This window comes from Schistocerca cancellata, chromosome 1 (assembly GCF_023864275.1).
Source record: "Schistocerca cancellata isolate TAMUIC-IGC-003103 chromosome 1, iqSchCanc2.1, whole genome shotgun sequence".
In the NCBI taxonomy this organism is placed as follows: domain Eukaryota; kingdom Metazoa; phylum Arthropoda; class Insecta; order Orthoptera; family Acrididae; genus Schistocerca; species Schistocerca cancellata.
This window is the reverse complement of record NC_064626.1, coordinates 1,099,857,232-1,099,873,333: the sequence shown is the minus strand read 5'-3', so window position 1 is coordinate 1,099,873,333 and position 16,102 is coordinate 1,099,857,232. Positions and strand designations below refer to the sequence as shown.

General features: G+C 41.9%; 1 protein-coding gene across 1 annotated transcript in view; it reads right to left on the bottom strand.

The window, feature by feature from the left end:
- Positions 1 to 382: 382 nt before the first annotated feature.
- LOC126163015 (parathyroid hormone/parathyroid hormone-related peptide receptor-like) overlaps positions 383 to 16,102 on the bottom strand; it is a gene marked incomplete at its 3' end in the record, with an annotated part of 221,091 nt that continues 205,371 nt past the window's right edge. The window contains exons 8-12 of the mRNA XM_049919886.1: positions 13,053 to 13,215; positions 8,287 to 8,417; positions 7,770 to 7,855; positions 7,526 to 7,670; positions 383 to 505 (exon numbers count right to left, since the gene is read on the bottom strand). Coding sequence (XP_049775843.1) covers positions 383 to 505; positions 7,526 to 7,670; positions 7,770 to 7,855; positions 8,287 to 8,417; positions 13,053 to 13,215 — 648 coding nt within the window. The remainder of the gene's footprint in view (positions 506 to 7,525; positions 7,671 to 7,769; positions 7,856 to 8,286; positions 8,418 to 13,052; positions 13,216 to 16,102) is intronic.

Below are 16,102 nucleotides of genomic sequence, written 5' to 3'. Positions count from 1 at the left end.
TTTTTGTGGAGTTTTCGAGGTGTCTAGTGTTGTGTATTCGTATGCATTTCGTGTCAGCGTGGTGAACGTGATTTAGCCGTCAAAATGAAGACAAATAGTATGCAAACTTTTGGAAGAGAAGAAGGTAAAATTGAAATAGACTGTATAGTTAAGGAGGACGTACACCACGTGGGAGGCAGGGGCTGGGGGCGTCTCCCAGGAGGCCGTGCAGGGAGCCGGCGGCGGCGGCGCGCGCCCGCCCGGCGTCGCGCTCCTTGCCGCGGCTGGCCGCGCCGTTGTTGTTGTTGGCGGCGAGGCTGAGCGACGTGCAGGAGGTGCGCGAGTAGCACGAGGTGCGGTGGTGCGCCGCCGACAGCCGGCCTCCGCCCAGCACGCCGTTCATCGCGCCGCCGCCCCTGCCGCCGCCGGCCCTGCCTCGCCGCCTCGACCACCACGAGCACGACTTGCTCAGCTCCGTCCCCACTTCAGCGTTCAGGAAGCAGTAGAGCAGTGCTACGAAGAAACCCTGAAAAATGGAGCATAGCTGTAGTCATCACTTAACTCTCCTATCAGCACCGAGGTCAGTATCACCCAATAGGCGCATCGGCAATGTGCAGGGTAATCAGAAACAATGATAATTAAATCGACACCCTAGCTGCAAGCAGGCAATGATATACCGGGGATCAAAAAGTCAGTATGAAATTGAAAACCGAATAAATCACGGAATAATGCAGACAGAGAGGTACAAATTGACACACATGCTTGGAATGACATGGGGTTCTATTAGAACCGAAAAAATACAAAGTTCAAAAAATGTCCGACAGATGGCGCTTCATCTGATCAGAATAGCAATAATTAGCATAACAAAGATGATGTTCTTTACAGGAAATTCTCAATATGTCCACCATCATTCCTCAATAATAGCTGAACAGCAATGTAAAGCATGTCCAGAGTTGTGGTGAGGCATTGGCGTCGGTTGTTGTCTTTCAGCATCCCTAGAGGTGTCGGTCGATCACGATACACTTGCGACTTCAGGTAACCCCAAACCCAATAATCACACGGACTGATGTCCGAGGACCTGGGAGGCCGAGCACGACGAAAGTGGCGGCTGAGCACATAATCATCACCAAACTACGCACGCAAGAGATCTTTCACGCATCTAGCGATACTTTCTTTTTCTTTTTGGTTCTAATAAAAACCCATGTCATTCCAAGCATGTGTGTCAATTTGTACCTCTTTATCTACATTATTGCGAGATTTATCAAGTTTTCAAATTTATACTGACTTTTTGATCACCCGGTACAACATTGGGAACATGTTGACAATGTGTGCCCCGACCGGGACTCAAACCCGAGATCTCCTACCTACATAGCTGATGCTCTATCCATCTGAGTCACCGAAGGCACAGAAGATAGTGTGCCTGCAGGGACTTCTCCCTTGCACGTTCCCCATGGTATCTGTTCTTTCAGGAACAAAAAATGGTTCAAATCACTCTGAGCACTAAGGGACTTAACATCTGAGGTCATTAGCCCCATATAACTTAGAGCTATTTAAACCTAACTAACCTAAAGACATCACACACATCCATGCCCGAGGGAGCATTCAAACCTGCACTTGATATCAAGGAGTACGGCGAAAATGATATAATATTATGGCGAAAATAGGTGTGTTCTTGTAATCCCAGAGTCTGGAGATGGGTGTAGAAAAGCAAGCAAGCAGGCAGTTCTGAAACTGACACAGTAGTGCATTTCTACCGAGGGGAAACGAGCCTGTCTTTGCACATAAGTTCTGAGAGTGATTCGAGTGAGTAAGGACTTTCTGATGTAAAAGAGGTGATATCTTAAGGTAAAGGATAGGAATTCAGGGTGCACTCAGCCCTTGTGAGGCAAACTGAGGAGCTACTTGATTGAGAAGTAGTGGCTCCAGTCTCGGAAACTGACATATGGCCAGGAGAGGGGTGTGCTGACCACATGCCCCTCCATATCCGCATCCAGTGACGCCTGTGGGATGAGATGACACGGCTGCCAGTCAGTACCTTTGGGCCTTCATGGCCTGTGCAGGAGGAGTTTTTTAGATAGGAATTGTATGTTTACTACATCGACACGATATGCGTTGATATATTGCTGAGTTGGAGATCGGTTTCACACACTAATATTCAAGCTCCTGGGACAAGTGGGAGGACAGTGTATATGAGTTGGTGTCTTTAGTATTTGCCAGTATGTATGGCATTTTGCGAGGTTTAGTTGTCGGTGCAATATGGCGAACAGTATAAAATAGTTTATTGCAGCTGAATGTCACGTCTGTAGAAAGAAAGAAAAGGTGGACAGTGCTTTCCAGGAGTGGGTAGCATCGTGACAAATAACCTGTGTGACTGTAGGCATATGATAATTTTTTTGGTGCTGTACAGATATAAAAGATAATTGCACTGTTTCTGCAAAATGTGTATATATTGTATTGTAAAGTTACTATCATTTATGTTATGACACGACTAGAGAGAATGACTGTGCATCCTATCATGAGGGACGTATAGATTCAGCACATCTATAACAGCGAGAGATTTTTTACATGGAAAATTATATGTGCTATAGATACTGAAGCAGAGTCATCAAGAGGAGACATTAACTGTACATTGATCAGTGTCAGACTATAGCATGAATAGTAATATTTAATTGTAGTTACACTGGTAAATATGTTCCTGTCTCCAAATATATTCTTGTGAGTCTAGGATGTATTTTATGATCTGTAGATCGTGCAGTTCCGGACTGAAGTGCCTCGAACAGCTTGGCCACAATGGCCGGCTTTTGGGAACAGATACTACCTTCATATATAGTTAAAATATGGCTACCCGGCCATTGACCTTCTTGTGCGAATGCACACGCTATGCCCCAACTCGTATGGGAGTTGGTAGATTAATCTCCTACAAGTAATGAGTGTGATGGGCTAACATCTATTAGGTGCACTACGGATGTAGCGGTGTAGGCATGCTGGAAATGTGGGTCTCACAAGGAGTGTGCAAAGGGTAAGTCCCTGCAGGCGCCTTATCCTCTGTGCCCTCGGCGGCTCAGATGGATAGAGCATCTGCCATGTAAGCAGGACATCTGGAGTTCGAGTCCTGGTTGTGGCACACATTCTCAACATGTCCCCAGTGATGTATATTAATGCCTGCTTGCAGCTTTGGTGTCGATTCAATTATCATTTCATTCTAGAGAAGCTGCACGCTCATCGATGGTGTCTGTTCTTTCGGGAACAGATACTACCTTCATATATAATCAGAAACAGTATGGAACGCTTCGGAGTCGTAGGGGAGTTTGTGCTAAGAAATAATTGTTTAAAAAAAGCATTCCGTACGTTGCACTGCTTCCAAATTAATTAGCATTGATGTTAGACTGTCAGGCCGCTGATCATGCAAATTCAAGCGGCCATACAGTTCCGACATGATCTTCATTTGTTTTTCTCATAACTAATAATGACGCAAAAATTTTACATGGGACGGTAGTAAGGATCGAACCAGAGCCAAATGCTGAGATGTTTCATATGCTGTCACCTACATTATAAGGAGAACTCACAGTAACTGTATCTGGCGAGCAGCTAAAAATTTCGCATGCAGGTGAAATAGCACCCCAGACAGTCACTCTGGTTGACGGGCCGTATGGTGGGTGAAAGTCAACTGCTTGTGGAGCGTCTTCAGACACGTCTTCGATGGTCATCGGTGCTCAGTCCAAAGCGGCACTCGTCACTGGAGATGATTCTACTCCAGTTAATGGGATTCCAGGTCTTGTCTGGAGACAACCCAGGGATGGGTAGGTTACTAACCAGTCCCCGCCGTACGACTGTACAACCTGGCGTGATAGTGTGGAGTGCCATTTCATTTCACAGCAACACCCCTTTGACTTTCATCCACAGTACCCTTATAGCAAACCGTTACGTCGGCGATATTCTAGGCCACGTTTTGTTGCCCTTCTTGGCAAACAATCCTGGGCTTACATTTTCGGCAAGATAGCCTAATACTGGCCTGCACACGGCGCGAGTTTCTGCTACTTGTCTTCGTGCTTGCCAAACCCTACCTAGGCCAGCAAGGTTGCTGGATCTCTCCTCAGTTGAAAATGCTAGAAGCACTAAGGCGGCGCCCTGCAACTAGCTCGGGATTTTGACGATCTAACACACAAATTGGGCAGAATGTGACACAATATCGCTCAAGGGGTACCCAACAACTCCGTCAATCAACGCCATGCGAATAACTGCTCGCATAAGGGCCGAAATGGACTAACTAGTTACTGACATGTGCCATTTATTTGTTAAGCTCTTTCTCTTGAAGAAATCATCCAACTACAACACATTGAAACATTCTCCAGCAGCAGCAGTAGTTTTATACATTATGGCGCAGTACCGTACCCGGAAAGCCTTTATGTCGACATTAAAACTTAATCACCGTTTTTGCACTTAATTTAAAGGTTTGTTTCTTGATTGCAACACTTATAAAAATAGAATGATGAATGTTCCGTTTGAGAAGCTGTTATAGGAAATGCAGTCCGAAAACAAAGGAAGTAGGTTACAGAACACTTGTTCGCCCACTGGTTGAATACTGCTCACCAGTGTGGGATCCGTACCAGATAAAGATGATAGAAGAGGTAGAGAAGATCCAACGGAGAGCAGCGCGCTTCGTTACAGGATAATTTAGTAGTCGCAAAAGCGTTACAGGAATGATAGATGAACACCAGTGGAAGACTCTGCAAGAGAGACGCTCAGTAGCTCGGTGTAGGCTTTTGTTGAAGTTTTGAGAACATACCTTCACCGAGGAGTGAAGCAGTATATTGCTCCGTCCTACGTATATCTTGCGAAGAGACCATGAGGATAAAATCAAAGAGATCAGAGCCCACACAGAGGCATACTAACAATCTTTCTTTCCACGAACAATATGAGAGTGGAATAGAAGGGAGAGCCGATAGAGGTACTCAAGGTACCCTCCGCCACACACCGTCAAGTGGCTTTCGGAGTATGTATGTAGATGTAGGAAACACCTGCAACAATGAAAATCTTGTTTCCTGGTTCTTGTTGCACCCATTGTTAGCGTTTCTTGCATCAGCTGTTGTACGAGGTGCATTCAAGTTCTAAGGCCTCCAATTTTTTTTCTCCGTACTGGAAAGAGATAGAAACATGCGCATTGTTTTAAAATGAGGCCGCGTTCATTGTCAATACGTCCCGGAGATGGCAGCACCGTATGGCAGATGGAATTTTACCGCCAGCGGCGAGAATGAGAACTGTTTTAAATACTTAAAATGGCGACGTTTTCCTTACTTGAACAGCGTGCAATAATTCGTTTTCTGAATTTGCGTGGTGTGAAACCAATTGAAATTCATCGACAGTTGAAGGAGACATGTGGTGATGGAGTTATGGATATGTCGAAAGTGCGTTCGTGGGTGTGACAGTTTAATGAAGGCAGAACATCGTGTGACAACAAACCGAAACAACCTCAGGCTCGCACAAGCCAGTCTGACGACATGATCGAGAAAGTGGAGAGAATTGTTTTGGGGGATCGCCAAATGACTGTTGAACAGATCGCCTCCAGAGTTGGCATTTCTGTGGGTTCTGTGCACACAATCCTGCATGACGACCTGAAAATGCGAAAAGTGTCATCCAGGTGGGTGCCACGAATGGTGATGGTCGACCACATGGCTGCCCATGTGGCATGTTGCCAAGCAATGTTGACACGCAACGACAGCATGAATGGGACTTCCTTTTCGTCGGTTGTGACAATGGATGAGACGTGGATGCCATTTTTCAATCCAGAAACAAAGCGCCAGTCAGCTCAATGGAAGCACACAGATTCACCGCTACCAAAAAATTTCGGGTAACCACCAGTGCTGAAAAAATGATGGTGTCCATGTTCTGTGACAGCGAGGGCGTAATCCTTACCATTGCGTTCCAAAGGGCACTACGGTAACAGGTGCATCCTACGAAAATGTTTTGAAGAACAAATTCCTTTCTGCACTGCGACAAAAACGTCCGGGAAGGGCTGCGCGTGTGCTGTTTCACCAAGACAACGCACCCGCACATCGAGCTAACGTTACGTAACAGTTTCTTCGTGATGACAACTTTGAAGTGATTCCTCATGCTCCCTACTCATCTGACCTGGCTCCTAGCGACTTATGGCTTTTTCCAACAATGAAAGACACTCTCCGTGGCCGCACATTCACCAGCCGTGCCGCTATTGCCTCAGAGATTTGCCAGTGGTCAAAACAGACTCCTAAAGATGCCTTCGCCGCTGTCATGGAATCATGGCGTCAGCGTTGTGAAAAATGTGTACGTCTGCAGGGCGATTACGTCGAGAAGTAACGCCAGTTTCATCGAATTCGGGTGAGTAGTTAATTCGAAAAAAATCGGTGGCCTTAGAACTTGAATGCACCTCGTACTCTTCCTAATACCTCTGGGGCCAAATAACCTCACAAGTTAACTGGAATAATAGATCTTCCCTTTTTCCCTTTTTCTTCTCCCTTTGAATCACTTGTATCTGGCGATACGTTGCTCAGTTTTATATTTACAATACAGTAAAATTTGTTAACGATTACTGTACTGAGTGTCACTGGCTGCACTAACATCCCAGTCTAAATTTCATTTTGTTTATTTAATGTAATACTGTAATCATAAAAATAGAATTATGATTATGACGCCGAACATCTGTAATGCCTGTTTTTATCTTACATCGGTAAAATACTGCCAATATATCCCCTGTAATCAACCTGGGGTGTTTATGACCACAGTGGTACTCAGTACAACCAAAGTATCTTGGAAGTGAGAGTGTTAGCCTTCATGTGCTACTGCCAGACCATTCTGTTGAGTTTGTAACACTACATGTCAGGACGCACTCGTGTCCGCCTGAGCTAGCCTCCAGACGAACAAATAAAATAGTAATAATAAAAAATTATACAATCTCATTACAGAATGAGATTTTCACTCTGCAGCGGAGTGTGCGCTGATATGAAACTTCCTGGCAGATTAAAACTGTGTGCCCGACAGAGACTCGAACTCGGGCCTTTGCCTTTCGCGGGCAAGTGCTCAACCATCTGAGCTACCGAAGCACGACTCACGCCCGGTACTCACAGCTTTACTTCTGCCAGTACCTCGTCTCCTACCTTCCAAACTTCACAGAAGCTCTCCTGCGAACCTTTCAGAACTAGCACTCCTGAAAGAAATGATATTGCGGAGACATGGCTTAGCCACAGCCTGGGGGATGTTTCCAGAATGAGATTTTCACTCTGCAGCGGAGTGTGCGCTGATATGAAACTTCCTGGCAGATTAAAACTGTGTGCCCGACCGACACTCGAAGTCGGGACCTTTGCCTTTCGCGGGCAAGTGCTCTACGAACTGAGTTACCGAAGCACGACATGTACATATACATGTACATCATATGACACTTTTGCAGTAAAATACGTTTTTATTCAAGAAAAAATAACAGTACAAAGAAGTAATACGAGAGTCATAACTTTTCCAGTTAGAGAAAAGGAAAGCACTACAGGTAATGGAATAAATAATTCTAACATAGGCGTACCTGGAATGAGGTAAACAACTGGTTTATAAAAAGTGCAACCATTTCTGTTGTACTTTCAGGTTCTGAATATAAGTGAAAGCCCAGGAATACTACGTAGTGCACTCCAAATAACGGTATAAGTACGAGTGTAGATTTCGCCAGACGTCTAGAAAATAAACAAAATAATGTTAATTAGCCTGTCATTTTATTAATACCGAATTAATTTGTAGCTGTAGCGCCAATATATAACAAACAAAAGGTTTACCTGTAGATTTTTGTCTCCTCACACACCGATGATCGCAGTTTCCTTAATATAACCCACACAAGGATTACAAATAATATGAAACATATCTGAAAAAAATGTTTAGATATATTATCACTGGATAAGTTTCTGTAGTTACAACAAATTACGATGAGGATGTTATACACAGTTGAGCTCTTTAAAACATGTGTCACTACTACTGCAGAAGCAGAGGCAAACTTATGGAGTAAGTAGAAAATACAAAGTATCTGGAAATAAATGTTTTAAAAATTTTCTTGTTAACTTATCTGAAAAAACTGAATTTTTTAGTGCAATAATGTAAGAAACAAGAATTAAGTGTTTCCTCTAACTGCAAACGAACTTTTAATTCGCAATGTGAACTTTATGCTGAGAGAGAGTTTCTCGTAATTAAATAATCATGTATGTAATATCATCTGAACATTTATTAACACGGAAGTATTGAGGCATACCCATGCAGACATGAATGTATATAATTAAAGTATATTTATTTCCTACTTACGATATTCGAGACTGCTATAGGAACAAATATTATCCCAAACACAATTTTATTTCTGTTTACAGTCCAACATAGATCATCCTCTATGTAAATCCTGCATACAATCCAGGGGATGACACAGAGGAGTGGCAAACCTGGGGACAAAGAGCAAAAATTAAGGCTTTCCATTTACTTTTCTCGCTAGTATGTTCGTTGTACATATAAAGTAATAATAATTACTGTAGTAGAAGAGAAATATGTGATACAAAAGCACACAGTGGGAGTAAATATGATATGTTCTTCAGCTTTTCTTTGATTCTGGAGTATTTCTCAGATCTCTGAAACATTGATGTGGCTTGTCAGATACATGGAGATCTTTCCTAATACGTACTGTTTACAACCCTACACATCTTATTTTTCTCTAGAATGTATTTGCATCTGATGGTGACTGGTACTAACCTTACAACCTTGTAATTCACTTAGATGCTCTTTTGTTTATTGATTTTGAAAGTACATCTTCATCTAAATGATTACTCTGATATTCACATTTAAATGCCTGGGAGAGGGTTCATCGAACCACCTTCAAGCTATATCTCTACAGCTCCCATCTCGAAGAGCACGCGGGAGAAACGAGCACTTGAATCTCTCTGTGTGACCTCTGATTTCTTTTATGTTAATAATGAGGATAATTTCTCCTTATGTAGATGGGCACCAATGGAATATTTTCGCAATCGGAGGAGAAAATTGATGATTGAAATTTCAGGAGAATGTCCTGCCACAAAGAAAACCCCTTTGTTTTAATGACTCTGTATGTAACATTGTTCTCTTTGTATTTATGGGACCTTAACCTTCTGCCTAATATTATGCTTCTATTGAATATATTTAGGCTCTACCACGCTTTTACATGTCTCATAAATTTACATTTTCGTGTTAGTCAGCTCCAGAAATGTACATGAATCCAAAACTTAAGTAAGACCAGTTCGGTGTAGTGTGAAGTCAGAATTTGAGTATAAATTCACACGGAAACCACAAAAGGCCCTTCTTAGCATGGATTCAATTTAGGTTAGCTGTGCCAGCAACTTAACACTCAGCCCTTATTGTACGAAATAATTTCCTTAAGTAATTCAGATTTAATTCACTTATGCCTACTTTTACGTACATCTGCCTACACATTGCATCAGTTTTAATACGAGAGAAACGCACTGTATTAGTAAAACCAAGCAGGCCACTTCCCTAACATCTGCATACTCTTAGACGCGCTGGTAAGACAATAACTGTGTGGCACATAAAATAAACTGTTACGAGCCGAGGTAGTATGGTGTCATAAATCCCCACAGCCGCGCATTTAAAAGCAAAGGCTGTAATATTAACGGTGCAATGGGAATTCAACTTTTAAGCGCAGAGGAGAGAGGGATAGGTCGAGAGAGTACAGTTAAGGCCTCTGTGAGGAGGAGGACTTGTGTTATGTGGCAGAAGAAGGTACAGAGCTAGGGGATCCAATATTAGAATCGGAATTTAAAAGAACTCTAGACGACTTGCTATCAAATAAAGCAGAAGGAACAGGTAACATTACACAGGAATTTCTAAAGTCATTAGTGGAAGTGGCAATACAACGGCAATTCACGTTGTTGTGCAGAATGTATGAGACTGGCGATATTCCATCAGACCTTCGGAGAAGCATCATCGACAATATTCCGAAGATTACAAGAGCCGACAAGTTCATCCAAGTTACTGAGAGAGTAAATTACAGAAGAATGGAAGATAAAATTGTGTGTGTGTTAGATGACGATCAGTGTGGCATTAGGGAAGTTGTAGGCACCAGAGAGGCAGTTCTGGCGTTTCGGTGGATATTGGAAGCAAAACTAAAGAAAAAAAATCAAGACACATCCATAGAATTCTTTTACGCGGAAAACGCGTTCGACGAAGGTGTTCGGAATTCTGAGAAAACTAGGGGTACGCTATAGGCAAAGACGGGTGCTATGCAGTAAGTACAGGAGAGAGGAGGGAAGAATAAGAGTGGAAGGCTAAGAACGAAGTGCTCATATTAAAAACCGTGTAAGGCAGAGATTTCGTTCCTACAGTTTAAGAAAGGTTCGAGAACAGGATTCAGATTCAAGCAGTGATAAGATTCGTTGATGATATTACTGTCATCAGTGAAAGGGAACATACACATTTGGTTTTGTAAGTTCATAATTCTAACTGAGAACATAGTTAGTATATGGCTCTGCGATCAGCAAAATCTGAGTACCTCCCTGGCAGGCGAAACCAACAGGTAAAGCCAAGACAATCTGTGCTTAAACTCACCGCCTGATCATCAGAGAACACACGATCAAGAGAATGGTTACAAAATAATCCACCTGCAGAACATAGTTACTCAGAATTACCATTAATTTCTAGAATCTAATATGGCAGATTAGTGCAGTAGATCTAAGCTCTACAAATAAAGGTTTGACCTTTTATTAGAAATTTACAATGGAAACTTGATCAAATTTATCACTTCAAGATGGAGCTTCACCATTAATGGAGCAATTATCTTGCTTTCATGACCATAATATGGTTGTATTATTATTAATTACAATAATTATCTAGCTTCGAGGAGGATATAAATATCACCCCGACTACCACATGATTTCCCATGGTTGACTTAATCAGAACAGTGACTCAAGAGGTTTTTAAAATTATCTTAGAAAGCAGCTGAGGAGTCAGAGGAAGTGTGCAGTGCAATGACAATGCTCGTCTACCTCGGACTAACATCACTGTAGCAGACACATAGGGTTGACTTTCTTTCAGTTGTGATTCTGAAGTCTGTGCTGCTCACTGTGCATAACAGTGTAAGTTCTTTGCTAGGACGACAGGACTGCATCGACCAAATAAAATGACTCTTCCATGATTCGCATTTTCGAAAATACTGGGTGGATCCAACGCAGGAAGTGATTTTCCTTGAGCGCATGTCCATATCACGGGAACTTATTTTAAGACTCGCTCACTCTACATTCCCCCTGAACTATATTACTTCCTCCTGAAATTCATAAAGATGCGTTATTCAGTGTAAGCTTAAATTTTACATAAATGTTATTTCATGACTGCAGTTCCACATCAAGATACATACTTCACAAGATCATATATGTGGTTGGGCGGAGAGTACCACGTACAAATCCCTACAAATGGAGCGAGGAAAAAACGACTGTCTCTGCTCCTCCACTTTCTTTTTGTCATCTGCCTTCTGACTGGTTTCATTTGGTCCGCCACGAATTCCTCTCCTATGCGAATCTTTTCATCTCAGAGTAGCAATTGCTACCTACGGCCTCAATTGTTTGTTGGATGTATTAAAATCGCTGTCTTCTTCTACAGTTTTTACCCTCTGCAACTCCCTCTAGTACCTTGGAAGTAATTCCATGATGTCTTAACACGTATCCTATCATTCAGCCTATTCTTCTTGTCAGTGTTTTCCATGTATTCCTTCCCTCGTTGATACTGGGGGAACCTATTAATTTCCTACCTTATTAGTCCAGCCAATTCTCGACAGTCTTCTGTAGCATCACATCTCAAATGCTTCGATTCTCGTCTACTCCGGTTTTTCCATACCCCATGTCCCACTATCATACAAAGCTTCATACTGACACCTATCTTCGATATTAGCATACTTCGTCGATTTTTCCAGTGCTAGTAAGTTTTTTTTTTTTTAATGTCCTCCTTCCTCTGTCAGTCATGGTTTATTTTGCTGTCTAGGCAGCAGAAGCCCTTAGCTTCATCTACTTTGCCCGCATCTCGTGGTCGTGCGGTAGCGTTCTCGCTTCCCACGCCCAGGTTCCCGGGTTCCCGGGTTCGATTCCCGGCGGGGTCAGGGATTTTCTCTGCCTCGTGATGTCTGGGTGTTGTGTGCTGTCCTTAGGTTAGTTAGGTTTAAGTAGTTCTAAGTTCTAGGGGACTGATGACCATAGATGTTAAATCCCATAGTCCTCAGAGCCATTTGAGCCTTCATCTACTTTGTGATCCCCAATTCAGATTTCGTCTTTCTTCATTTTACTTCCAATCCATATCCTATGGTCATTAGACTGTTTATTCTTTGTTTGTTTCGCCAACCAAGGATTCGTACAGATTGTGACCACTACTGAACAAAATCCTAACTATGTTCTCAATTAGAATTATGGACTTACAAACGTGCATCTTAGACATTACGTGTTTAAAAATACGGAACAAAGTTTAGAAAGTAAGGTACAGAATGTAGCAAACTTGCCTCAGACATTCTCATAGAAGGCTGTAATTAACAGTTCGTTTCAACAGCTAATACACGAGTAAATCATTTGGCGACTACAAACCCTTCTTAAATTCTATGTTATAAGGTTTGTATAACAGAGTCTGTCTTCACATTCCAGTATGTAACGTCTTGCATTACACTTTGACAAATGTGAAATGAATTCCTGCTAACTGCACTTCAAGAAAATCACAGTTTTCATTTACTTACCAGCATGGGAAAAATAGACATAATTTTTGTGAGCTCGCGTTTGTTCAATTACAGCAATAAAATCATTGCCTCTTTCATTTTCTAACTAATTGCCTGTTCATATTCTTCTCCGTTATGCATAAGTTGGAACAATGAGGCTTAGAGTGAAATTTTAATTATTCCAGCTGAGATTTTATGATGTTATTACTGTCAGAATACATACGACTGTTACGGAAAATCTGACGTCATAATTTGTTTTAGTTGTCCTTTATCCTAGTAATGTTACTTTCTGAACATTCTTCACATATTTACTACTGTTAGCAATTTAAGCTGTCATTGTACATACCCCAGCCTAGAATGATGTAAACCTTAATGCTGCTCCTATCTGAAAAGAGTGCGCTGAAAATAAGGTTGTGTAAATATAGCGCTTCCATCAAAATCCAACTGTAATTCGCCAGCATGAAATACTGCCATATGCTTGAAACTAGTTTACAGTCCCAGATAGTTCCCTGTGAAAGAAAAAGGCAGTATGTCAAATAAATTAGTTTTGTAAGAGACAACAAAGGGCCTGATTACAATCCAAGATAGTGACTACAAATATTAATTTTCATGACGGTTACCACATATTACAGTTTTATGAACACGGCAATTTATGAGCCATGTTTTCTAACTCTGACAAAACAACTGTACACACATTTTATCTTACTAGACACATATCCAAATTAATTTACATCAGACATTCGATACCTTCACAGTAATGATTGAACAACTGTGTCAGCAGTGGCCGAACTCCATTTCACTTCATTAAACTAATAACTGATTCGAATATCAGTACTGGTGGCAACTGGACTAATGTACGCTATTATCTATGAGCTACTACAGAAGAAGATGAACTGTGAGCGTTAAATCAGACAATGCTGCAGCTGTGCGACAAGTGGTACTCGACATGTTCACTGTTCCACAGAGGTGACAGGTGGCTGGCTACTTCCATCGAGGCGATTTGTCGAAGCAGTCGATAATATCCAACAAAGCTACTGTAGTATGGGTGTCTCCTGTTACTGAAATGAAGCTTTCATATGCGAAGAGTATCACCTCATCGTAACACATACTCCTGCCACAGAGCTCAAATGCCTAGTGTACTCGGCGCCAGACATCTGAAAGCATGGGGGATGTCACGTAGAGAACCGCAGCGAAACTCGATACAAGAGATGACTGACTGCTAGTACTCACCTTCAATCACTATAAGGCAGCTCAGTTATCCTTCCAGTTCTCCATCATCTTCAGAATGAGAAACACTGTAATCACTTTCGCAGTCACTATCTACGCCACATAAACGTATTTATCTGTTATAGACTTCATCGTCGAAAGAGGTTTCTTGCAGCATGTATTCTCGCTCAATTGTTAACGGGTTCACACAACGGACTCCAATTTTCTTTAGTCATTGAATTTAATTTCTCCTCACACAAATGGTTTGCAGACGTTATGTTATTAGAAACTACCCTACCTTTCACAATAGACCAAATATTCACTATTGGATGTAATTCCTGGTGGTACGTAGGAAGGGGTAAAGCAACGTGATATGCACTTTTGTAGAATCTTTATTTTACGGAATACTCGAAGGATCTCAGCTTGGTTCTTCAACCACCTCGTACAGAATAGGTTTCAGCATGTCATCTGAGAATGGGATACGTCGCTTCCTGGTATTGTCTTTATTGGAATTAGACGTTGGAGCTTTATTTCAACGCTACGATCTGGAGCAGAATCGAGAATTAGCACACAGTTAGGTTTTACATTCAGAATCACCTTTCGTGTCAAACACTTTTCACAATTTTGTTGGTTCGTTTGGTTGTGATAATCTCCCGTTGCTTGATATGACTTCCACATGACAACGGTCTTCTGAATACAGCCATTTCAATCGGCTCAGTGAGTTATTATTAGGCGCTGTCCCTTTGATACCGGTCTGAGGAGTGCAGTCACGTTTGATGATAAAATCAAAGTTTCGTAATAAAAACAGTATATATTTCTTCCTCCCAAATTTGTTAATTGCTTCAAATGTGCAATTATCTTTTATGGTCAGAAAGGAGAAATTCCGATATCTGGCGCATTCGGGCAGTGAAAGAAATCATTAACGACGAATAAAAATTTGTACGAAGCCCATGGTTCGAACCGGGGTCTCCTGTTTATTGGACAAAGAAGTTAAACTACTTGCGTGATCTTCGCAGAGTGATTGCACATTACTACAGACTTCCCAAGTACACGCCTCGCCCTCACCCAAACTCCCATTTTGTGCATGCTACCAACGTAGCGCCCCTTAGCCTTTTTTACTCTTTTTGCTCGTTGCATCACCCGGAGGCTCTCACGAGGTCGGATGAAGGGTATTCCGCACAATGAATATATTAGCCTCCACGGTGTATAGGTGAAAGGAATACAGTAGAAAACCAATAGGTGTCTTTAACAGATGAAATATTGGAGGCGTCAGAGGGTCAAATAGGTAAAAATACAAGGCCTAGTAGAAATCCCTGACTAAAACGAGATAGTGAATTTAAATGATGAAAGGATAAAATTTAAATGTAGCAGATGAAGCCGACGAAAGGGAATACAAACCTTTAAAAAATGAAATTGGCAGGAAGGGCAAAACTGCTAAGCAGGAATGGCTACAGGACAAATGTAAGGATATAGAAGCATATTTAATTAGGGAAAAGGCAAATTAAAGAGGCAAGCTGTACGAATATCAAGAGTTCAGTTCGTGAAAGAAGAGAAAGTTGAAAGGTGGAAGGCGTATATAGAGTGTCTATACAGGGGAGACGAACTTGAAAGCAATATTATAGAAAGGGAAGTGGACGTAGATGAAGGTAGGTGGGAGATACGAAACTGCGAGAAGGATGTGACAAAGCTCTGGAAGACCTAAGTCGCAACAATTCCCAGGGAGCTGACGACATTCCGTCAGAACTGCTGATAGCCTTTGGAACGCCAGCGAGACAAAAGTCTTCGGTCTGGTGAGCAAGGTGCATGAGCCATTAAAATACCCTCATACTGCAAGAAGAATCTAGTAATTCCAATCCCAAGGAAAGCAAATGCTGTCAGATGTGAAAATTACCGATCTCTCAGTATATTAAGTTGTGGTTGCAAAATACTAGCACGAATTACTTACGGAAGAATGGAAAAACTAGTAGAAAACACTCTCGGGGAAGACCAGTTTGGATTTCGGAGAAATGTAGGAACACGCGAAGAAATACTGACCCTACGACTTATCTTAGAAGATAGGTTAAGGATAGGCAAGCATACTTTTATAGAATTTGTAGACTTAGAGAAAGTTTTTGACAATGTTGGCCAAAATACTCTCTCTGAAATTCTGAAGATAGCAGGGGTACAATACAGGGAGCGAAAGGCTATTTA